This window comes from Pelophylax lessonae (genome assembly GCF_965119305.1).
Source record: "Pelophylax lessonae genome assembly, chromosome: 1".
In the NCBI taxonomy this organism is placed as follows: Eukaryota; Metazoa; Chordata; class Amphibia; order Anura; family Ranidae; genus Pelophylax; species Pelophylax lessonae.
This window is the reverse complement of record NC_138768.1, coordinates 505,244,164-505,265,841: the sequence shown is the minus strand read 5'-3', so window position 1 is coordinate 505,265,841 and position 21,678 is coordinate 505,244,164. Positions and strand designations below refer to the sequence as shown.

The 21,678-nt window shown below is 46.3% G+C and overlaps 1 protein-coding gene across 1 annotated transcript in view; it reads right to left on the bottom strand.

Annotated features, from left to right (window-relative positions):
- The window catches only part of REXO1 (RNA exonuclease 1 homolog), a 420,363-nt gene that overhangs the window by 210,437 nt on the left and 188,248 nt on the right, over nt 1-21,678 (bottom strand). Inside the window, exon 7 of the mRNA XM_082243284.1 lies at nt 10,728-10,851. Coding sequence (XP_082099410.1) covers nt 10,728-10,851 — 124 coding nt within the window. The remainder of the gene's footprint in view (nt 1-10,727; nt 10,852-21,678) is intronic.

Sequence of the window (21,678 nt, the reverse complement as noted above, 5' to 3'; positions counted from 1 at the left end):
ATTCACGCAGTTCCGAATCGCAAAATAGGCCCTGGTCTTTGAGCAGCCAAATCCTCCGGGGCTTAAGTGGTTAAGGGGGCAAATCCTTCCGGGGCTGAAGTGGTTAAAAAGGGACACAGAAGAACCACAGTATTGAATTATGCACTACAATGCATCAGGGAAATGCATGTTCGCATTCAGGTGCACTGCCAGCATACTAAACTTTAAAGCCCTCTGCAGGTTGTCCACTCTCATCTCACGGTCACTGGCTTTGAATGCATAGGGAAGAGGTCAAACAACAGGACTACAAAAATAAGGCCTTTTTGGCACAGCAGGTAGTGTGATGGTCAATGTAATCCTTATAGAATCACTTTACGCTGACAAAAAGAAGTGTCAATATAAAAACCCCAATTCCAAAAATGTTGGGACGCTTTGTAAAGTGTACATAAAAAAACCCCAATACAAGGATTTGCAAATCTTATAAACCAATATTTTATTCACAATAGAACATACAGTGCATCCAGAAGTATTCAGAGCGCTTCACTTTTTCCACATTTTGTTATGTTAAAGTCTTATTCCAAAATGGATTAAATTCATTATTTTCCTCAAAATTCTACAAAAAATACCCCATAATGACAACGTAAAAAAAAGTTTGTTTGAAATCTTTGCAAATATATAAAAAAAAAAATAAAAAATAAAAAATCACATGTACATAAAGTATTCACAGCCTTTGCCATGACACTCAAAATTGAGCTCAGGTGCATTCCTGTTTCCACTGATTATCCTTGAGATGCTTCTACAACTTGGAGTCTAGCAGTGGTAAATTCAGTTGATTGGACATGATTTGGAGAGGCACACACCTGTCTACATAAGGTCCCACAGTTAACAGTGCATGTCAGAGCACAAACCAAGCCATGAAGTCCAAGGAATTGTCTGTAGACCTCCACGACAGAGATTTATTGAGGCACAGATCTGGGGAAGGATACAGAAAAATGTCTGCAGCATTAAAGGTCCCAATGAGCATAGTGGCCTCCATCATCTGTAAATTGAGGTTTGGCACCACCAGGACTCTAACTAGAGTTAGCCGCCCGGCCAAACAGAGCGATCGGGGAGAGAAGGGCCTTAGTCAGGAAGGTGACCAAGAACCCGATGTGTGAAAAGGCACCTGAAGGACTCTCCAACCGTGAGAAACAAAATTCTCTGATCTAATGAAACAAAGAAACTCTTTGGCCTGAATGGCAAGCCTCATATCTGGAGGAAACCAGGCACTGCTCATCACCTGGCCAATACCATCCCTACAGTGAAGCATGGTGGTGGCAGAATCATGCTGTGGGGATATTTTTTTCAGCAACAAGAACTGGGAAACTAGTCAGGATCGAGGGAAGGATGAACGCAGCAATGTAAAGAGACATCCTAGATAAAAACATGCTACAGAGCGCTCTGGACCTCAGACTGGGGTGAAGGTTCATCTTCCAACAGGACAACGACTAAGCACACAGCCAAGATAACAAAGGAGTAGCTATGGGATAACTCTGTAAATGTTCTTGAGTGGCCTAGCCAGAGCCCAGACTTGAGCATGATTTAACATCTCTGGAGAGATCTAAAAATGGCTGTGCACCGATGCTCCCCATCCAACCTGATGGAGCTTGAGAGGTCCTGCAAAGAAGAATGGAAGAAAATGCCCTAAAATAGGTGTGCCAAGCTTGTAGCATCATACTCAAAAAGATTTGAGGCTGCAATTGGTGCCATAGGGGCTTCAATAAGGTATTGAGCAACGGTTGTGAATACATACAGTATTGTACATGGGATTTTTTGTTTTTATTTTCAATAAATTTGCAAAGATTTCAAATAAACTTCTTTCATCTTGTCATTATAGTTTGTAGAATTTTGAAGAAAATAATTAATTTAATCCATATTGGAATAAGGCTCTAACATAACAAAATGTGGAAAAAGTGAAGTGCTGTGAATATTTTGAAGGTGAACTGTAGAAAACATATCAAATGTTTAAACTGAAAACATTTACCATTCAAATAAAAATAAAAAAACACAAACAAAACACACAATTAATCAGATTTTACTGGCACAGAAGGGAATACTTCTTCAGGACACAGAGGAAAGCTGCAATGGTAACTAAACCGGAAGGGAGATCACTACACTTTTACAGCTAAGACATACAGTATATACATATATACAACAATCCAGCATAATAAATGATCCAAACCTCCAATATGTGTTTTGCCAACTCCCAAAAGTTAAAGAAAATCGATCCGACCCACGCAATTTTTTTTAGAACAATCAGCGAGGCAAGACCAAAAAAGCAACAAACAACCTGGACCTCCTGTTATGTCCTCAAACAGAACTGAAAGGGGAGGGACTGGAGGTAATTATTCTATCCTCTAATTGTTTATCCCCAACAGAAATAGAAGTCTCCCAACTGGGGCTGAGTTTCTGCCCCAAAACAAACAACCAATTTTGAGAGGGCTAAGGGTTTACATTTGTTAATAATAGAAGCTATGGAAGGATTTTTCGAACTCTAGCAGGAGAGTGAGGGAGTCATCCCATGCTACCTATCTATCTGCTCCCAACCCTGGCCCCCTTGGCAGGCTGGAGGGTACCTCTAGATTTAAAGACATAAAAATGCTCTGCAAATTACATCTATGACAACAGCATGGCTTCATAGTAGAAGATCATAAAAAAGAGGGAGAGGGGATTTGTATTCCACAAAAGGGCCTGAATCAGGGGCCCACTAGGAAAAGCGAAGGTAACCCTGTATAATTAACCTTCATTGGAGTCTGTCCTGGATCATGACCGTTGGTCAAACACTGGCATATAAAGAAGGAAAAAAGGAAGGGGGAGTGATTGATGGGCAGACCAAAGTCTGTCAAGCACAACCCCAAATACCAACTAAGGGCACTACAGACAGATATTTGAAAAAATTATCAAAATTTTATTTAGGCACGTATGCCTTAGCAATATTAGTGATCAAACTGAAAAATCAGTGTGGCAGACCAGACACTACACAACAACACAAATATTAAAATACATAAAATGATCATACATGCACAATTGATAGCAATAGAACCATCTCACAGTGTGCACAGGACCAGACAGGCACCAGCATACCTGGTAAGCTCAATAACCTGAGTGGTGCTGTGCGAGGACCTCTTGATAAATAGCAAGAAACTCTCATGAATCCTGGTGCTGGTAGGCCTATAAGAATGATGAACACGATATAGTATACGTGGATGGATATATATTAGTAAGGCAACTGATGTAAAAGATAAAGCCTGTGGATATAAGGCCGTGGGGATGTGCTGTAAGTAACCTCCGAATGGTCCGTGATAACTCAGTCACCTAGTAGTCCGTGAGCCAGGCAATATAGTTTGCGTCAATACTAAGAAGTGCACTGCAATAATGGAACAGTGGTCACGGTGAGAGATGAACAGACCTCGTGGGTATCAGCTTCCCAAACCGTTTGGGTGATCCCAGGAATCAGTCCGCCAGTGAAAAGGCCGTATGTGACTCAAAATAAGGGAGACAAGTCACTGAATTAGTGGATGGCTGGCCGGTCCTTTACCTGCTAGTTGCTGGCTGAGTGGGGATATGGGGATCACATCCGAGAGAGAGGCTGTGGGACGGTGTGAGGCGGCGGTGACCTCGTTGGACCGGATGGTCAGGTTCCACGCTGCCGTCCTCCGGGCGTTCTACCCATGCCTGAGGCTGCACCGGTGGCTGGAGGATTGACTTCCGGATCGGAGGTAGCCGCCGGACGTCACTTCCGGTTTAGCAATCAGCCGGGCGCCTGTAGGGGAACAGCCTGGAAAGTTGTGGACGGGGGGTCCCGTGTAGGGGATCTGTCACCGCTAGTGCATGGAGGCAGGATGCTGGACGCTGAAGCGTTTCACCAAATGCTACGTCGGTTTCCTCAGAGCTAATGAATGGGTAGGATGTGCACCATTTTATACCATCCATAATTGGAGATAATTGGTTTATTAATTACTGGTGTGTAAGAATGGGTCCATAATGCGGGGCTGCAGTAATGCAATTTCTCCACAAGATCTCCTCATATCACTACATCCAGACAATATATTCATGATGCAATCCACCATTCAACCAGCATAATGGTCAGCGATACCCCCTGGTAAAATACCAAGAGATGATGGCTGATCATCAGCAACAACCAATTAAAATATAAATTTACATTTAAAAGTGTGCTACACAGAACAACAACCACATATACATAATATGGTTTGGGTAAGTCTTAGAATTTACTAAACAATAACCCCAAACTCTAATAACTGTTTCCAATCACGTTGTGAGGTAAGATCAACTGGCAAAGGGGTGGGACTGACAACATGACCAGGGAGGAAAGGATGGCATTAAGGGAGTTGACAGAGGCACCTAATGTGGTGATAAAGGGCAGTGACAAGGGAGGTAACGTGGTTCTGTTGAGCGAAGAATTCTATATCAAAGAGGTTCAGAGACAACTGAACGACACCACCACTTATCTAAAGCTCCGGGATAGTCCCTTTCCCTCCCTTGTCTCTGCCCTTAACCAAAAAATCTTTCTGCGGGTCTAATCTCCAAAAAAGAGGCGGAACATCTTATGGTGAAGACGTACAATATCCCCACTTTCTATATTATTCCCAAACTGCATAAGTCACTCAGCAATCCCCCAGGGAGACCGATTGTCTCGGCAATAGGTGGCCCGCTTGAGAGAACAGGTAAATTCATTGATGCCCTAATCAAGGAGCTGGTAACCGCCCTCCCATCTTTTGTGCAGGACACGAGGGACGTACTAAGAAGACTCTCCATGACACCTACCATGTCCAACATATTACTGGTTGGCATAGACGTCGAAAGCCTATATACGTTGATTCCCCACGAATGGGGCCTGAGGGCGGTCACGCACTTCCTCGAAAGCAAATTCCCAGATCTTGGTGCCCATAATGAGTTTGTGGTCGAACTCTTAGAATTCCTTCTTCATCATAATTATTTCCAATTCTTGAATCTTTATTATCAACAGGTCAGAGGTACGTCGATGGGGGCACCATGGGCTCCGGCCTATGCGTGCCTCCATCTCGGACTCTGGGAGGAGCAGGTTGTCTATCCATCCTCAATGTACCTCAGCCATTCCTACATGTGGCTGAGGTACATTGACGATGTCCTGCTCCTCTGGGGAGGCGCACCCACCGAACTAGATCAGTTTATGAAGGAGTTAAAAGAAAACGACCGTAATATCAGACTCACTTATACGGCAACCACGAATCACTTACCTTTCCTCGACCTACTCATTTCTCTTGATGGCGGAAGTCTTTAAAACTAAGACTTACCGCAAAGATACAGCTGCTAACACCCTATTAGTAGCAGATAGTCACCACCCAAAACACCTGATCAACAGCATACCGGTTGGACAGTTTCTGCGCCTCAAGAGAAACTGTTCAGAACCGTCAGACTATCAGACGGAGGCTAGACAGCTACATAAGCGATTCAAAGAGAGGGGATACTCTCACAAAATAATCAAAAAGGCACACAAAAAGGTAGCTGTCAGACCCAGGTCCACCTTACTGGGAGGTCAGGAAGATACTGTTCCACATCCAGCTTCGACTGGGGGTACATACCCAGGTATCATAACCCCATATGGTACACAGTGGGAACAAGTCAGGGCAGTTCTATCGAAGCACTGGCAGGTACTCACAGTGTCTCCGCTCATCGAAAGAATAGTGGGCCCTCGGCCCCTACTCACGGCTAAAAGAGCAAGGAATTTGAAGGATACTCTTTGCCATTTGGAGTTTGTGCGCTCGCGTGATGGAGAGAATTGGTTAACATCCCTGCCACGCCTTAAGGGTATGTTCCCGTGTGGTCATTGCTCGATGTGTAAACTAGTAATCAAATCCAAAACCTTCAATAGTTGCAATGGCCAAAAAGAGTTTATTATCAACAACTTTATAAACTGTCAGACTGAGAGTAATTTATGAGATCATTTGTCCCTGTAAAAAATCTTACATAGGCAAGACTAAGCGCCAACTAAAAACTCGCATTCTAGAGCATGTGGCGGACATTAAAAAGAAAGTGGACAACAAAACAGTGCCTCTGCACTTTTTGGAATAACATGATGCCAACCCCGAGGGCTTAAGGGTCAGGGGAATTTACGCCCTCAAACTACCAGCAAGGAGGGGGGATTTTGATAAGATCCTCCTACAGAAGGAGAAAATGTGGATATACAAGATGGGATCTTTATCGCCTGCAGGTCTGAATGCTGAATTCAGCCTGCAACCCTTCCTGAACCCCTAGCCCTCGGGCTTGGCATCATATGAGTGGTTGATTGATGGTAGATTGAACCTATTTGTGGATCCCTGTCTATTCTCTATTAGATAGGGATGTTGGGGATGGGATGTGCTATGTGTCATAGGCCGATCCCCCTTATCACCCTACCTTATTGCCTGATGCCTTCATGTCCTCTGTAGCCGTACCTCCCCCATAGATCTATATTAATCTATGTGTGAATGCACAATCTTTCTATTTGGGGAATGGCGATAACAGGATGATTGATTCCCGATAATATTCTCCCACTATCTTGTTTATCCCCCCCAAATCTTTGGGGAGGTCTGCGCATAACTGGAAAATGAGTTCTCAGTGAGTACCAGTAGACCCCTCTCCGCTTATCCTCCTCTCCTTGCTAATAGAGCCCCAGACCAATGAGGATCCCTTGATTGTTCACGGCTCACAACGTGATTGGAAACAGTTATTAGAGTTTGGGGTTATTGTTTAGTAAATTCTTAGACTTACCCAAACCATATTATGTATATGTGGTTGTTGTTCTGTGTAGCAAACTTTTAAATGTAAATTTATATTTTAATTGGTTGTTGCTGATGATCAGCCATCATCTCTTGGTATTTTACTAGGGGGTATCGCTGGCCATTATGCTGGTTGAGTGGTGGATTGCATCATGAATATATTGTCTGGATGTAGTGATATGAGGAGATCTTGTGGAGAAATTGCATTACTGCAGCCCCGCATTATGGACCCATTCTTACACACCAGTAATTAATAAACCAATTATCTCCAATTATGGATGGTATAAAATGGTGCACATCCTACCCATTCATTAGCTCTGAGGAAACCGACGTAGCAGTTGGTGAAACGCGTCAGCGTCCAGCATCCTGCCTCCATGCACTAGCGGTGACCGATCCCCTACACGGGACCCCCCGTCCACAACTTTCCAGGCTGTTCCCCTACAGGCGCCCGGCTGATTGCTAAACCGGAAGTGACCTCCGGCGGCTACCTCCGATCCGGAAGTCAATCCTCCAGCCACCGGTGCAGCCTCAGGCATGGGTAGAACGCCCGGAGGACGGCAGCGTGGAACCTGACCATCCGGTCCAACGAGGTCACCGCCGCCTCACACCGTCCCACAGCCTCTCTCTCGGATGTGATCCCCATATCCCCACTCAGCCAGCAACTAGCAGGTAAAGGACCGGCCAGCCATCCACTAATTCAGTGACTTGTCTCCCTTATTTTGAGTCACATATGGCCTTTTCACTGGCGGACTGATTCCTGGGATCACCCAAACGGTTTGGGAAGCTGATACCCACGAGGTCTGTTCATCTCTCACCGTGACCACTGTTCCATTATTGCAGTGCACTTCTTAGTATTGACGCAAACTATATTGCCTGGCTCACGGACTACTAGGTGACTGAGTTATCACGGACCATTCGGAGGTTACTTACAGCACATCCCCACGGCCTTATATCCACAGGCTTTATCTTTTACATCAGTTGCCTTACTAATATATATCCATCCACGTATACTATATCGTGTTCATCATTCTTATAGGCCTACCAGCACCAGGATTCATGAGAGTTTCTTGCTATTTATCAAGAGGTCCTCGCACAGCACCACTCAGGTTATTGAGCTTACCAGGTATGCTGGTGCCTGTCTGGTCCTGTGCACACTGTGAGATGGTTCTATTGCTATCAATTGTGCATGTATGATCATTTTATGTATTTTAATATTTGTGTTGTTGTGTAGTGTCTGGTCTGCCACACTGATTTTTCAGTTTGATCACTAATATTGCTAAGGCATACGTGCCTAAATAAAATTTTGATAATTTTTTCAAATATCTGTCTGTAGTGCCCTTAGTTGGTATTTGGGGTTGTGCTTGACAGACTTTGGTCTGCCCATCAATCACTCCCCCTTCCTTTTTTCCTTCTTTATATTCATTGTAGAAGAGTCCGCATGCTTAAAGTGATTGTAAAGACTTTTTTTTTTTTTCTAGAAATATAACAAACTTGCTATACTTACCTGCTCTGTGCAGTGATTTGCAAAGGGCAGCCGGGGTCCTCTTCTCAGGTCCCTGGCTGGAGCTCCTGGTCCCTTCCCTACTGTTGTGTGTTCCCACAGCAAGTAGCTTGCTATGGGGGCACCCAAGCCGAGGCTCTGTGTAGCCATTGAGACACACAGCCGCGGTTTAGCCCCGCCCCCTCTCACCCCTCATTGGCTAAGTTTGATTGACCGCAGCAGGAGCCATGGTGCTGCTACTGTGTCTCAGCCAATCAGAAGATAGCCTTAGATAGCCGAGGCACTCGTGGACATCACTGGAGCGAGATGGGGCTCAGGTAAATATGAAAAGGCTACACACAGGTAGCTTTTTATCCTAATGCATATACTGCACTAAGATAATAAAAAAAAAAACTTCTACTTTTACAACCACTTTAACTGGCCTAATAGAAGAATAGCCTAGGCTATATACAGCACTTGCCGCAGAAAAACAATTAACTTAATGTATGTGAACAATGTTGAAAACTTATCTTTACAGTATAAGTGAAAATACAAATCAAACACATAAAAATTAATAAAAAGTTCCAAGGAATTGATAAATAGATAAATAAGTCTTTTCCAGTGGCGATCAATATATGTGAATAAAATAAATGTAAAATTCAATATATAAAGTCTTTTCAAATGGTGATCAGGTGCAAAGTGCTTCGTGCTCAAATAAAAGTTTGTGACTTTCGTGACGTGGATTCCTCTTTTCCTGTGGCTTGTGGTAGAAATAAATGACTTACCAGAATTGTTGGGTCCTATGTGCTGTATAGCCTTGGTCCTCAACCCTGGTCCTCAGGGCCCACTAACAGGCCAGGTTTGCAAGATAACTGAAATCCATCCCAGGTGATATCATTTGCTGCTCAGTGATTGCAGTACTCTAGTCTGCATCTCCCCAAGGTAAAACCTAAAATCTGGCCTGTTAGTGGGCCCTGAGGACCGGAGTTGAGGACCACTGCTGTATAGCACTAGGACCTACAGCGCTTGGAGGCCGTTCAGGCAGGATTGGGGATACCCTTTGTGGATGATCCTGGTGGGATACAGGTTAGGTTCTTCCTTACCCGATCTCGATCCTCAGGATATGGGGTTAAAAGAAAGGCTCCAGATAGTGTATTATCGTTTTAAATGTTTATTCATCAAATATTCATAAAAATCGGAGCGAAGAAAGACTCAAACTCCAAGTTTTCAGGCAAAGAAACCGCTTACAAACACCTCCTAGCAGAGTGGCGAGCAGGGTGTTCCGGCTTGCGTTCCACGTGGTGAGTAGCGTGCTGACGTGCGTTCCACAACCTTGACGCGTTTCGTCACTTCCTGTGACGTTTTCAAAAGGTGCGCTGTAGGTCGTAGTGCTATACAGCACATAGGACCCAACAATTCTGGTAAGTCATTTATTTCTACCACAAGCCACAGGAAAAGAGGAATCCACGTCATGAAAGTCACAAACTTTTACTTATTGAGCACGAAGCACTTTGCACCTGATCACCACTTGAAAAGACTTTATATATTGAATTTTACATTTATTTTATTCACATATATTAATCACCACTGGAAAATACTTATTTATCTATTTATCAATTCCTTGGAACTTTTTATTAACTTTTATGTGTTTAATTGATTTGTATTTTCACTTATACTGTAAAGATAAGTTTTCAACATTGTTCACATACATTAAGTTAATTGTTTTTCTGCGGCAAGCGCTGTATATAGCCTAGGCTATTCTTCTATCATCCATTTTAAATCTACAGCTGCTGCCACACAATATATATTTTTATATTTATATCTCACTAATTACACACATTTTTATATTTTTATCTTATATTTAACAAAACCTTTTCCGAGGCTCGGGGAGATACACTAGTATAGTGTTATCTTTTTTCGAACTTTAACTGGCCTGCCTGAAGTCCAGACCATTCACCAATTGAAAATATTTGGGGCATCTTAAAACCAAAAATATGACAAAGAAGACCCAGGACTGTTGAGCAGTTAGAATCCTAAATCAGGGAAGAATGGGAAAACATTCCTCTCCCAAAACTCCAGCAACTGGCCTCCTTCGTTCCCAGACGTTTACCGATTGTTGTTAAAAGAAGAGGGGATGCTACATCGTGGTAAACATGGCCCTGTCCAAACTTTGAGATGTGTTGCTGCCATCAATTTCAAAATTACCTTTTTTTCTTTTCTTCAAATGGCATATTTTTTCAGTTTAAACATTTTATATATGTTTTCTATTGTGAAAAAAATCTAGATATCGGAGACTTGCAAATCATTGCATTCTATTAATATGTAGATTTTACACAGCGTCCCAATTTACTTGAAAGGAGGTTGTAAATTAATTTCACTGCAATCCTAAACAAGCAAAACTCCAACCCTTCACACACACACAATCCTTCAGCTACTGAGCACTTTACCATACAACATACTATTTTACGCACTTTGAGAAGTAGCTTTGTTCACAGGTCCTTGACTTCTTAGTTTCTTCAGAGTGTTGACAGCTACATTCAGATAAATATTACGGCTGCTGCTACGACTGTACACTAACTTTTCTTCTTCAAGGGCCTATAAAAGATAGAATATTAGAATTTAAAAAAGGTTTGGTACAAAGTCACAGTTAACCCCCTCCAATAGGTGAGAAAAGTGCTGTAAATTAAGAATGCTTTCAGAAATAGAAGTGTTATTAGTTTATTTTTATCAAATTAACATGGAAAGTAAATAAACTGAAGAGAAATTTAAATCAAATCAAATCCCTATTTGGTGTGGCCACCACTTGCATTTAAAACAGCATTCATTTTTCTAGGTACACTTGAACACAGTTTTTGAAGGAACTCAGCAGGTAGCTTGTTTCAGACATCTTGGAGAATTAGTAACCAGAAATCTTCTACGGATGTAGGCTGCCTCAAATCCTTCTGTCTCTTCATGTAATCTCAGGCACACTTATTGATAATGAGATCAGGGCTCTGTGAAGGCCAAAGCATCACTTCCAGGCCTCTTGTTTTTCTTCACACTGAAGATAGTTCTTAATGAAATTGGCTGTATGTTTGGGGTCGTTGTCCTACTGCAGAATACATTTAAGGCCAATCACACACCTCTTTAATAGTATAGCATGATGGAGAAGTATCTGCCTGTATCTCTAAGAATTGAGGATCTGGACCAAATTTGCAATTCCATTTGAAGAATTAAAGCCCCAAACTTGCAAGGGACCTCTTCCATGCTTCACTGTTACTTGCAGACATATCACATTTGAATAATTAGTCCAGAGGACCTGCTGCAATTTTTCTGCACCTCAGTTGCTATGTTTTCATGCATAATAGAGTCGCTTTGTCTTGTTTACACATCAGAGTTATGGCTTTTCAGCAGCAATTCTATGAGGACCACTTCTGGCCAGACTTCTCCAGGCAGCAGATGGGTGTACATGGGTCCCACTGGTTTTTAACCAGTTCTGTGCTGATGGCACTGCTGAACATTTTCTGATGTAGAAGGGAAGTAAGCATGATGTGTCTTTCATAAGCTGCAAATTTCGTTGGCTGACCACTACGTCTACAGATCTAAATGCTGCCAGTTTCTTTGCGATTCTTCAAAAGAGCTTGAACTGCACATCTTGAAACCCCAGTCTGCTTTGAAATCTTGGCCTGGGAGAGACCATAGCACCGCAGTATAACTTAACTACCTTGTGTTTAGTTGCTGTGCTCAGTCTTGCCATGGTGTAGGACCTGTGACATGAAACGTTCTGCCACAACCTCACCTTAGTAGCAGAGTTTGGCTGTTCCTATACCAGTTTTAAGCGTCCTACACAGCTGTTTCTTTTTCAGTTAATGATTTGAATATACATATGAAATTGACGATCATTATCACGTGCTTGATATAATTATTTCATCATAAACCCGACTCCTACAAAATCCCATACTTTGTGCAAGGGTACAAAGTGTGCAAATGTAAGAATTGATGCTGGTTTGAAGCCAAAAGGGTAGTCACACCCAATATTGATTGGATTTAATTTTTTTTTTCTTTTTGCTCATTTGCACTTTGTAAGGTAATAAAAGAAACAAAATGTATTAAAACATTTTCTAAAGCATTTCTTCACAACATAAAAAACTTTTGCACAGTACTGTATATGTGTATAGGTGTTGTTTGCACCTGTAGTAGAGCCCATTTTGCTTTTTTTTTTTATCCCATCTAAAAAAACGGAATTTTTGTAAAATCTTACCTGTAAAATTCCTTTCTCTGAGTCCTCCGACAGTCGCCGCCTCTTCATATTCGTCACATATGGGGTATTAGACTTTGCTCCGAAGGAGTAGCTAGGCAACAGAATATGTTAACAATAAAGCTTTTAACATATCCCACCCTCAAGGGGTGGTCCCCTCAGTCAATACCCTCCTACTTCCTGCAACCATATCTCAGTTTTAGTGGAATAGCAGTAGAGTATACAACCAAACCCCAAAAGAGGGGCGGGGGCGGCGACTGTCGGAGGACTCAGAGAAAGGAATTTTACAGGTAAGATTTTACAAAAATTCAGTTTTCTCTTACGTCCTCCGACAGTCGCCGCCTCTTCATATTCGTCACATATGGGGACGTCCCAAAGCAGTGCAAACATGAGGGGTGGGAAACGCATCCGCGCCGAAAGGCAACGCAGTCTCCGCATCAAAGAAAGGAACCTTACCAAAGGAAGGAAACCAGCTGGGCAACAGCAAAAAACAAGTGCTCAACAGGAGCAACAACCCAGGAAAAGACAAAAAACCAGGGGATACAAAACTTATCCCAACAGCCAGGAGTCCCCAACAAGGGACCCTAGGGAACAGCCGCACTAAGAACCTTGCGGCCAAAGGAAGCATCCGCCGATGCCTGAACATCTACTTTGTAGAATTTTGTGAAAGTGTGCACGGTCGACCAAGTCGCCGCCTTACACACCTGGGCTACAGAAGCCCCATGACGACAGGCCCAAGACGTACTCAAAGATCTAGTAGAGTGCGCCTTCACAGGCACAGGGGGAACCTTCCCCTGCAAAGCATAGGCCTGTTCAATGGTCTGCCTGATCCATTTTGCGATGGTAGAGGCCGAAGCCGCCATGCCCTTCCGAGGACCCTCTGGAAGAACAAACAAGGAGTCCGTCTTTCGAAAAGACTCAGTCGATTTAAGGTAAACCCTTATCGCCCGAACAACATCCAGAGAATGCAATCTCACCTCCTTTGGATGTTTAGGCTTCGCGCACCATGAAGGCAAGACAATATCCTCATTAAGATGGAATTCCGAAACTCGTTTCGGAAGAAACAAAGGATTAGGTCGCAAGACCACCTTATCCAAATGAATAACCAGGTACGGAGACTTGCAGGACAAAGCCGCCAGCTCCGACACTCTGCGAGCCGAAGTGATCGCCACCAAAAAGGCGACCTTTTTGGACAACATAGACAACGAGATCTCCCTGATCTGTTCAAAAGGAGCACGTTGTAACACAGATAGAACGAGATTCAAGTCCCAAGGGGGCAGAGGATCCCGCCTAGGGGGGACCAGATGCCGCACACCCTGAACAAAAGGTGCCAACCAAGGAGTTGGAAGCCACGGGACGTTGAAACAGAACGGCCAGTGCAGACACCTGACCCTTTATCGTAGCCAGCGCCAAACGCTGATCAACACCCGTTTGAAGGAAAGACAGCACACGGGAAACCGAGTACGTGCGGGGTGAAAACCCCCTGGACTCACACCAGGCAAAATAGGCCTTCCAAGTACGGTAATAAACCTTCCCTGAGGAAGACTTCCTCGCGTTGATTAAAGTATGAACGACCTCTGGAGAGAGACCCCTCTCCTTCAGGACCTCGGTCTCAACAGCCAGGCCGTCAAAGCCAGCGACTGTAAAGCAGGATGGTATATCGGTCCTTGAGACAGTAGATCGTCTCGAAGAGGCAGACGCCACGGGGCGTCGACCGCCAGATTCACGAGGTCTGCGTACCAGGACCGGCGAGGCCAGTCCGGTGCCACAAGAATCACCGTGCTGCGTTCCGAGTGTAACCTGCGAAGGAACCTGGACAGCAACTGAAACGGTGGAAACGCGTACATCAGCCTGTACTGATGCCACGGGGCCACTAACGCGTCCGACGCGTCTGCCCGAGGGTCGCGCGTCCTTGCCACGAACCTCTTCACCTTGTTGTTGAGACGAGACGCGAAAAGGTCCACATCTGGAAGACCCCACTTCGCGCACAACATCTGGAAGACAGCCGGGTGGAGAGACCATTCCCCCTGATCCAGGGTCTGGCGACTCAGATAGTCCGCCTGCCAGTTCTCCACCCCCGGAATGTGAACCGCCGTTATCGCCGGGACATGAGTCTCGGCCCAAGACAGAATGTCGGCCACTTCTTGAGCCGCTCGGGCACTCCTGGTGCCCCCTTGGTGGTTGATGTAGGCCACCGCCGTGGCATTGTCCGTCTGCACCGGAACCGGGCAGCCCTGCAGCCGGTCCGTCCAGCGATGAAGACAGAGACTTATCGCACGCAATTCCAGAATGTTGATCGGAAGGGAAGACTCCCCCTCCGACCAAGTCCCCTGGGCGGACAGAACGCCCAGAACTCCACCCCAGCCCGACAGGCTGGCATCTGTGGTGATTACCGTCCACGAGATCGGACGAAACGACTTGCCCCCGGACACCAACGGGGACTGGAGCCACCACAGAAGGTTTCCTCTGGTGCGATGACTCAACGAGATTTGAAGATCCAGAGATTGAGGTCGCCCGTCCCACCTGGACAGGATCTCCGCTTGGAGACCCCGCGTGTGAAACTGGGCGAATGGAATCGCCTCGAAAGCCGAGACCATCAATCCCAGACATCTCATACACGTCCGCAGAGACGAGTGCGGAACGTCCCTGAGGGACCTGACTTCCTCCTGGAGAGCCCTGAGTTTGTCTTCCGGCAGGAAGACCTTCGCCTGCACCGAGTCCAGAATCATTCCCAGATAGGGAAGACGAACAGACGGACTCAGTGTCGACTTTGGAAAATTTATCGTCCAACCAAACTCCTGCAGAGTTTGCATCGTGACAGACAGGTCCTTCTCCAGACCCTGGCTGGTCGCAGACCGAACCAGAATGTCGTCCAGATAGCCCAGGACAGAAACGCCCTGGGCCCTCAATAATGCCCCAGAACCGGTGCAAGCACCTTGGTGAAGACCCGCGGAGCCGAGGCGAGACCAAAGGGCAACGCCACGAACTGGTAGTGATCCTCCGCAATGGCAAATCGAAGGTACCTCTGGTGACCCTCGAAAATGGGGATGTGAAGATACGCATCCTTCAAATCGATGGAGGCCATGAATTCCCCCGGAACCAGGGCAGCCACCACCGACCGCAGGGATTCCATGCGGAACTTGCGAACCCGCACAGAGCGGTTCAGAGCCTTCAAGTCCAGAATTGGACGAACCTTGCCCTCCTTTCTGGGCACGGTGAACAGATTGGAATAAAACCCCCGAAACCTGTCCCGATGAGGCACCGGAACCACCACTCCCTGAGCCCTCAGGTCCCGCACCGCCAGATGCAGGTCCTGCAAGCGCTCTGGAGACAGCTGAAGATTTGAGGGAAAAAATCTGCTCTCCGGCCGAGAGAGAAACTCGATCTTGTAACCAGATCGAACGATTTCCTGAACCCATCTGTCCCGCACACGGGCCAACTAGGGCTGAAGAAAACCGAGCAAGCGTCCCCCCACCCCAAAACTGGGTGAGGGCGCCCCTTCAGGCCGAACTGTTATGGGCTGCAGATCCGGATTGGCCGGACTTCTGTTTACCAGACCAGGGCTTCTTCTGAGAGCCTTGACCTTTGAACGGTTTGCCCTTGTAGTGCGGCCGAAAGGCACGAAAGGACCCCTGAGGGGGCCGAAAATTAGCATGCTTCTTCCCAGAAGCCCCCTTAGCCTTGGGGAAATGGGGCAAGAGAGTGCTCTTACCCCCGGTGATCCCCTTAATCAACACATCCAGGGACTCCCCAAAAAGGCGAGACCCATCATAAGGTAGATTGGCTAAGGTCTTACGTGAAGATTGGTCCACCGACCAACATTTTAACCAAACCAGGCGGCGAGACAACACCGCCACGCTGTGCACACGTGCAGCCAACGGAACCAGGTCCAGGTCCGCATCACACAGATACATGACACCCTGGTGGATTTGATCCACCATATCCAGGGTCGCCGGCGAGGCCGAGTCGGCCACTAGGACGCGCCTAAGCATCTGCGTCCAACTTGCGATCGCCTGGGCCGCCATGAGAGAAGCAAACAGAGCCTTAAGCATAGAACCCGTAACAGAATAAGTATGACGGGCAAGAGACTCCAGTCTCCTATCCGTGGCATCACGGAACACAGGGGAATCCTCTGCAGGAATCGCAGTGGCTTTGTTCAAAACCGCAATTGCGTGATCCACTGGGGGAGGCACACACCACCTTTCATCAGTGGAAGGCGAGAAAGGATAACGCAGCTTGAATCTACTTGGTACCGCAAAAGGTTTGCGCAGATTGCGCCATTGATCCTTAACAGCGCGCTGAAAATCATCATTGCAGGGAAAAACCTGCGGCGTCCTGCGTTTTCTCTGCGTCCCATAAGCCGCCAAGGCAGCGGGGGGACACACTTCGTCCTGCAAACGCAGCGTTTGCTTAATGGAAGCAATCAACTCATCCATGATTGCAAGCTCTTCAGGCGAGCCAGGGGGAGAATTATCAACCCCCTCAACTTCAGCCTCCACCTCAGACCCCACTAGATCAAGAGAGGAGCGGGACCCCGATAAGGAGGCCCCCGCCATAACAGCCCCATCACCTTCACCCTCAGAATCAGAGGAAAGAGCAACTCTGGGCCTTTTAGTAGATTGAGCAGCCACCAGCATCTGCACCTGAGCAGCAAGGCCAGCCACAATAGTGGCTAAATCCCCCCCTGGGGGGGAAACAGCGGTCCCCTGGCTTTCCACCAAAGCTGTAGGAAATTTGCCCTCCTGAGAATCCATTGCCCCTGTAATGCCAGACAACAAAGGGTTAACTGCCCCTTTTAAGCAAGCGCGGCAAGCGCAGCCCACCGCACCACACTCAAGCACAATAAGACCCGCACAGGGAATATGCAAACTGAACACAGGCAATGGATAGCAAGAAACAGAAGGATAAAAACCTGAGGAGACCCTCGCCGCTGCTGCTGCCTCGATCGGTGTTCCTGGAAAGAGGAAGTGATGCTGCCAGGGCGCTCTATGTAAGCCTATGGAGGCTACAAGAAAATGGCCGCCATGCATGTAAAACATGCGGCCGGAGCGAGTGTAGGCAAAATGGCGTCGTTTGGCGCCGAAACCGCCGCTCCACAGTGCATTAAAACACACATTACATTCCAAAATCAGAATACATGTCAGATCGCCGCAGCGATCGCTGTATATGCCCAAACATGCCAAAAAAAAACATGCCCCACAGCACACAGCTTCTCACACTGACCAGTCTAACACACACAGTGTCATACAGCTCCCCACCCCCCTTGCAGCCCACAGCATGCAGCCGAGAGATAGGGAGACAAACAGTGTGAATAGAGGCAGGTTACACAGTCCCAGACTGACACCCCCCCAGACAGACAGGTCCCCACATAAATACACTTACCTCACATGGCGTGGGGGACCCGCACAGGCGAACAAACCGCTGCACATGAGGCAGGGAGAGTCGCATTCAAGACGCACACAATGGGGGTTAAGAAACCGCACAGCGTCCAGTGAGGTAGCCACCTCACCAATCATCCCTGCACCGAACAGGGATGGGTCGTTCACTGTGCCAGGAGCGTTACCTGGCTGAACGCTCGATGGCAGACTGGGAAGCCACTGACCCACGACCTGCGACCAGCCCGAGACCCAGTCCGCATGATCCTCTTCACCCGAAGAACTAACTAACGCTGACAAAATAACAGCTAAGTAAAGGTAGAGAGAAAAACTCAAACAAAATTTTAAAAAGAAGAAAGAGTCTGGGACAGAAAGTCCCAGCACAGAGAGAGCCAGCCACTCCTGACAAGCTAGACATTAAAACTGAGATATGGTTGCAGGAAGTAGGAGGGTATTGACTGAGGGGACCACCCCTTGAGGGTGGGATATGTTAAAAGCTTTATTGTTAACATATTCTGTTGCCTAGCTACTCCTTCGGAGCAAAGTCTAATACCCCATATGTGACGAATATGAAGAGGCGGCGACTGTCGGAGGACGTAAGAGAAAATGGATTTTTAATTCATACATACCTGTAAAATCAATTTCTTGGAAGTACATCATGGGACACAGAGCCATAAATCATAACATATGGGTTATATAGGCCACCTATAGGTGAAGGACACTGGCAACCAATCAGAATTGATGACCCCCTATATAACCTCAACCACACAGGAAGTACCTCAGTTTTGTAGCAAGCAATAAAATACCCCATAGAAGATGGGAGGGACCTCTGTGTCCCATGATGTACTTCAAGAAATGGATTTTACAGGTAAGTATGCATTAAAAATCAATTTTTCTTTTCGTAAATCACGGGACACCGAGCCATAAAACATAACATATGGGACATCCCAAAGCAATGCATCTGAGGGGAGAGGGGACACCAAAAAATACCGCCATCTGCTCCTTAACAGAAGGATTACACCGCCGCCTGCAGTACACTGCCGCCAAAAGCAGACTCCTCCTGGGTCCCAACATCCACTCTATAGAAACGAGTGAACGTATGCAAAGACGACCAGGTCGCAGGCCTTGCAAATCTGAGCCATAGAGGCTTGATGGCGATGTGCCCAAGAGGCACCTACTCCTCTGGTAGAATGTGCCTTTACAGGAAAAGGTGGAACCTTTCCTACTAAACCATACGCCTGGTTAAAAACCTGGCGAATCCAACAGGAAATCATAGATTTAGATGCTGCCAACCCCTTCCTGGGGCCTTCTGGCAGCACAAACAAGCTCTTGGTCTTACGAATATGATCTGTTTCCTGTAAATACAATTTAAGTGCACGCATTACATCAAGGGAATGCAATAACTTTTCCTCCTCTGAGTGAGGCTCTGGAAAAAAAGAAGGCAGTATAATGTCCTGATTCAAATGAAAGGCGGACACTACCTTGGGCAAAAAATCTGGGTGAAGATGTAAAATCACTCTATCTTGATAAAAAATCAAGAATGGCTCCTTACAAGAAAGAGCTGCTAGTTCCGATACTCTTCTAGCCGAAGTTATTGCAATCATAAATACCAGTTTCTTGGTCAAAAGAACTAGGGGAACATGCCCCAGAGGTTCACAAGGCTGTTTTTGCAAAACTGCCAACACCAAATTTTAAGTCCCAAGGACACAACGGTGGCTTCACTGGAGGAAGCAAACGTAATATTCCCCGGACGAAGGTTTGAACCATCGAATGGGAAGCGATCGGTTCCTGGAAAAAAACTGATAAAGCTGAAATCTTCCCTTTAATTGTGCTGAGGGCTAATTTCATATCTACCCCTGCTTGCAGGAAGGATAGAATTCTCCCAATGATATATGTGTGGGGATGCCATTTCCTGGCTTCACACCAGGCAATGTAGGATTTCCAGACCCTGTAATAAATATTTCTAGAGACTGGCTTCCTGGTGTTTATCAGTGTATGAACTGCTGGGCCAAACACACCCTGCTCTTCCAAGATTAAGGCTTCAATAGCCAAGCCGTCAAATTTAGAGACTGTATAGCAGGGTGGAATCCTGGACCTTAAGAGAGCAAGTCTGGACGCAGTGGAAGGACCCAGGGCCTTGTCACTGCCAACCTCTGTATTTGTGCATACCAAATCCTCCTCGGCCAAGCTGGAGCTACCAGAATTACTGGATCCAGCTCCAGCTAGATCCTGCGCACCAGATGCAATATCAGCTGTACCAGTGGAAAGGCATAGATCAGGGAATGCTCCTCCCAAGGAGTCACCAAAGCATTTCCACTCCAACAGCGAGTGGATCCCTGGTCCTAGACACAAATCTCTCCAATTTGTTGTTGAACCTGGATGCCAACAGATCTATGTATGGGACCCCTCAGCGTAGGCAGATCAACTGAAAAATCTTGGGATGCAAGGACCATTCCCCCGGAAACATCTGTTGACGGCTCAAGTAATCTGCCTGCCAGTTCTCTATTCCTGGAATGAATACTGCTGTCAGGCATGACACAAACTTCTCTGCCCAGGACAGGATATCCAACTCTTTCTGGGCTGATAGACTCCTTGTGCATCCTTGATGGTTTACATAAGCCCCGGCCGTGGCATTGTCGGATTGCACCCCGACAGGGTGACCCAAAAGTCTGGGCGTACAGAACTTCAGCAACCAACTGACTGCACGAATCTCCCAAATGTTGATGGGGAGACGACCATTTCCCCTGGACAGAGGCTTCCTCTAGAACCGCTCCCCAGCCGGAGAGACTGGCATCCGTATTCACCACCTTCAAGGTCACTGGAGGAAAGGATTTCCCCTTCTCCAGATTTCTGGTCAACAACCACCAATTCAGACTCTGTCATACTCTTGGTAGTAGAGATATGAGCCGGTCCAACAACTGAATTTTTCCGTTCCCTGCAGACAGAATGTTGTTCTGCAAGGCTCTGGCATGGAATTGCCTAGAATGTTGACACCATCTTCCCCAGTAACGTCATGCAAAGGCATATAGACTGATATCTCAGTCTTACTATAGACTGAACCTGATCCTTCAGGTCTAAAACCTTTCTTGTTGGCAAGAATATCTTTGCCTGCACCGTGTCAACAAGAAGCCCCAGGTATTCCAGACACTGGACTGGCTGTAATGCTGACTTTGCTAGGTTCAGTATCCAATGCAGACAGTTGTCTTGAATCAACTCCACCCATGCCCCTGAGAACCGCAGGAGCCTTCCCCCCACCCAGGTGAGTGGGGGCGCCCCTTCACTGTGAGGGCTTAGAGGAAGACTTGGCTGGTCTCTGGGCTTTTTCTGACCTTGCCCTGAGGGATTGGGTCTGGATGCAAACGGTTGAGGCCGTCGCCACTGCCTGGAACTGGAAGCACTGGTATTATGTGTGCTGGCGATCTTAAAAGGGAGGACACCACGAACTCCTATATTTAAATGCGGATTTTTCCCCCGAACGCCATACACACGCGGTGCCCGATGCAGCAGAGGCGACCATGCGAACGTTTATGCGCCAGGGCTAACCCAAACAAATGGGGAGAGAGAGCAGTTTAGGCTGAATCCTGTTTGCCACAGCTGAAGCCTTTCAGATAATCAGTACAGGGTAAGAAAAACAGTGTAACAATATGCTTTAAACAAGCTTTAAACCTACTTCTGCTACAAATGTGAATACAAGCAGTATTACTGCTATAATGTGAATACAAGCAGTAATACACTTGGCACAAGTCTCTGTAATCTTAATAAAAGGTAACAGTGCATAAAATATTTACAATTTTGCAATTTTTAACCCTT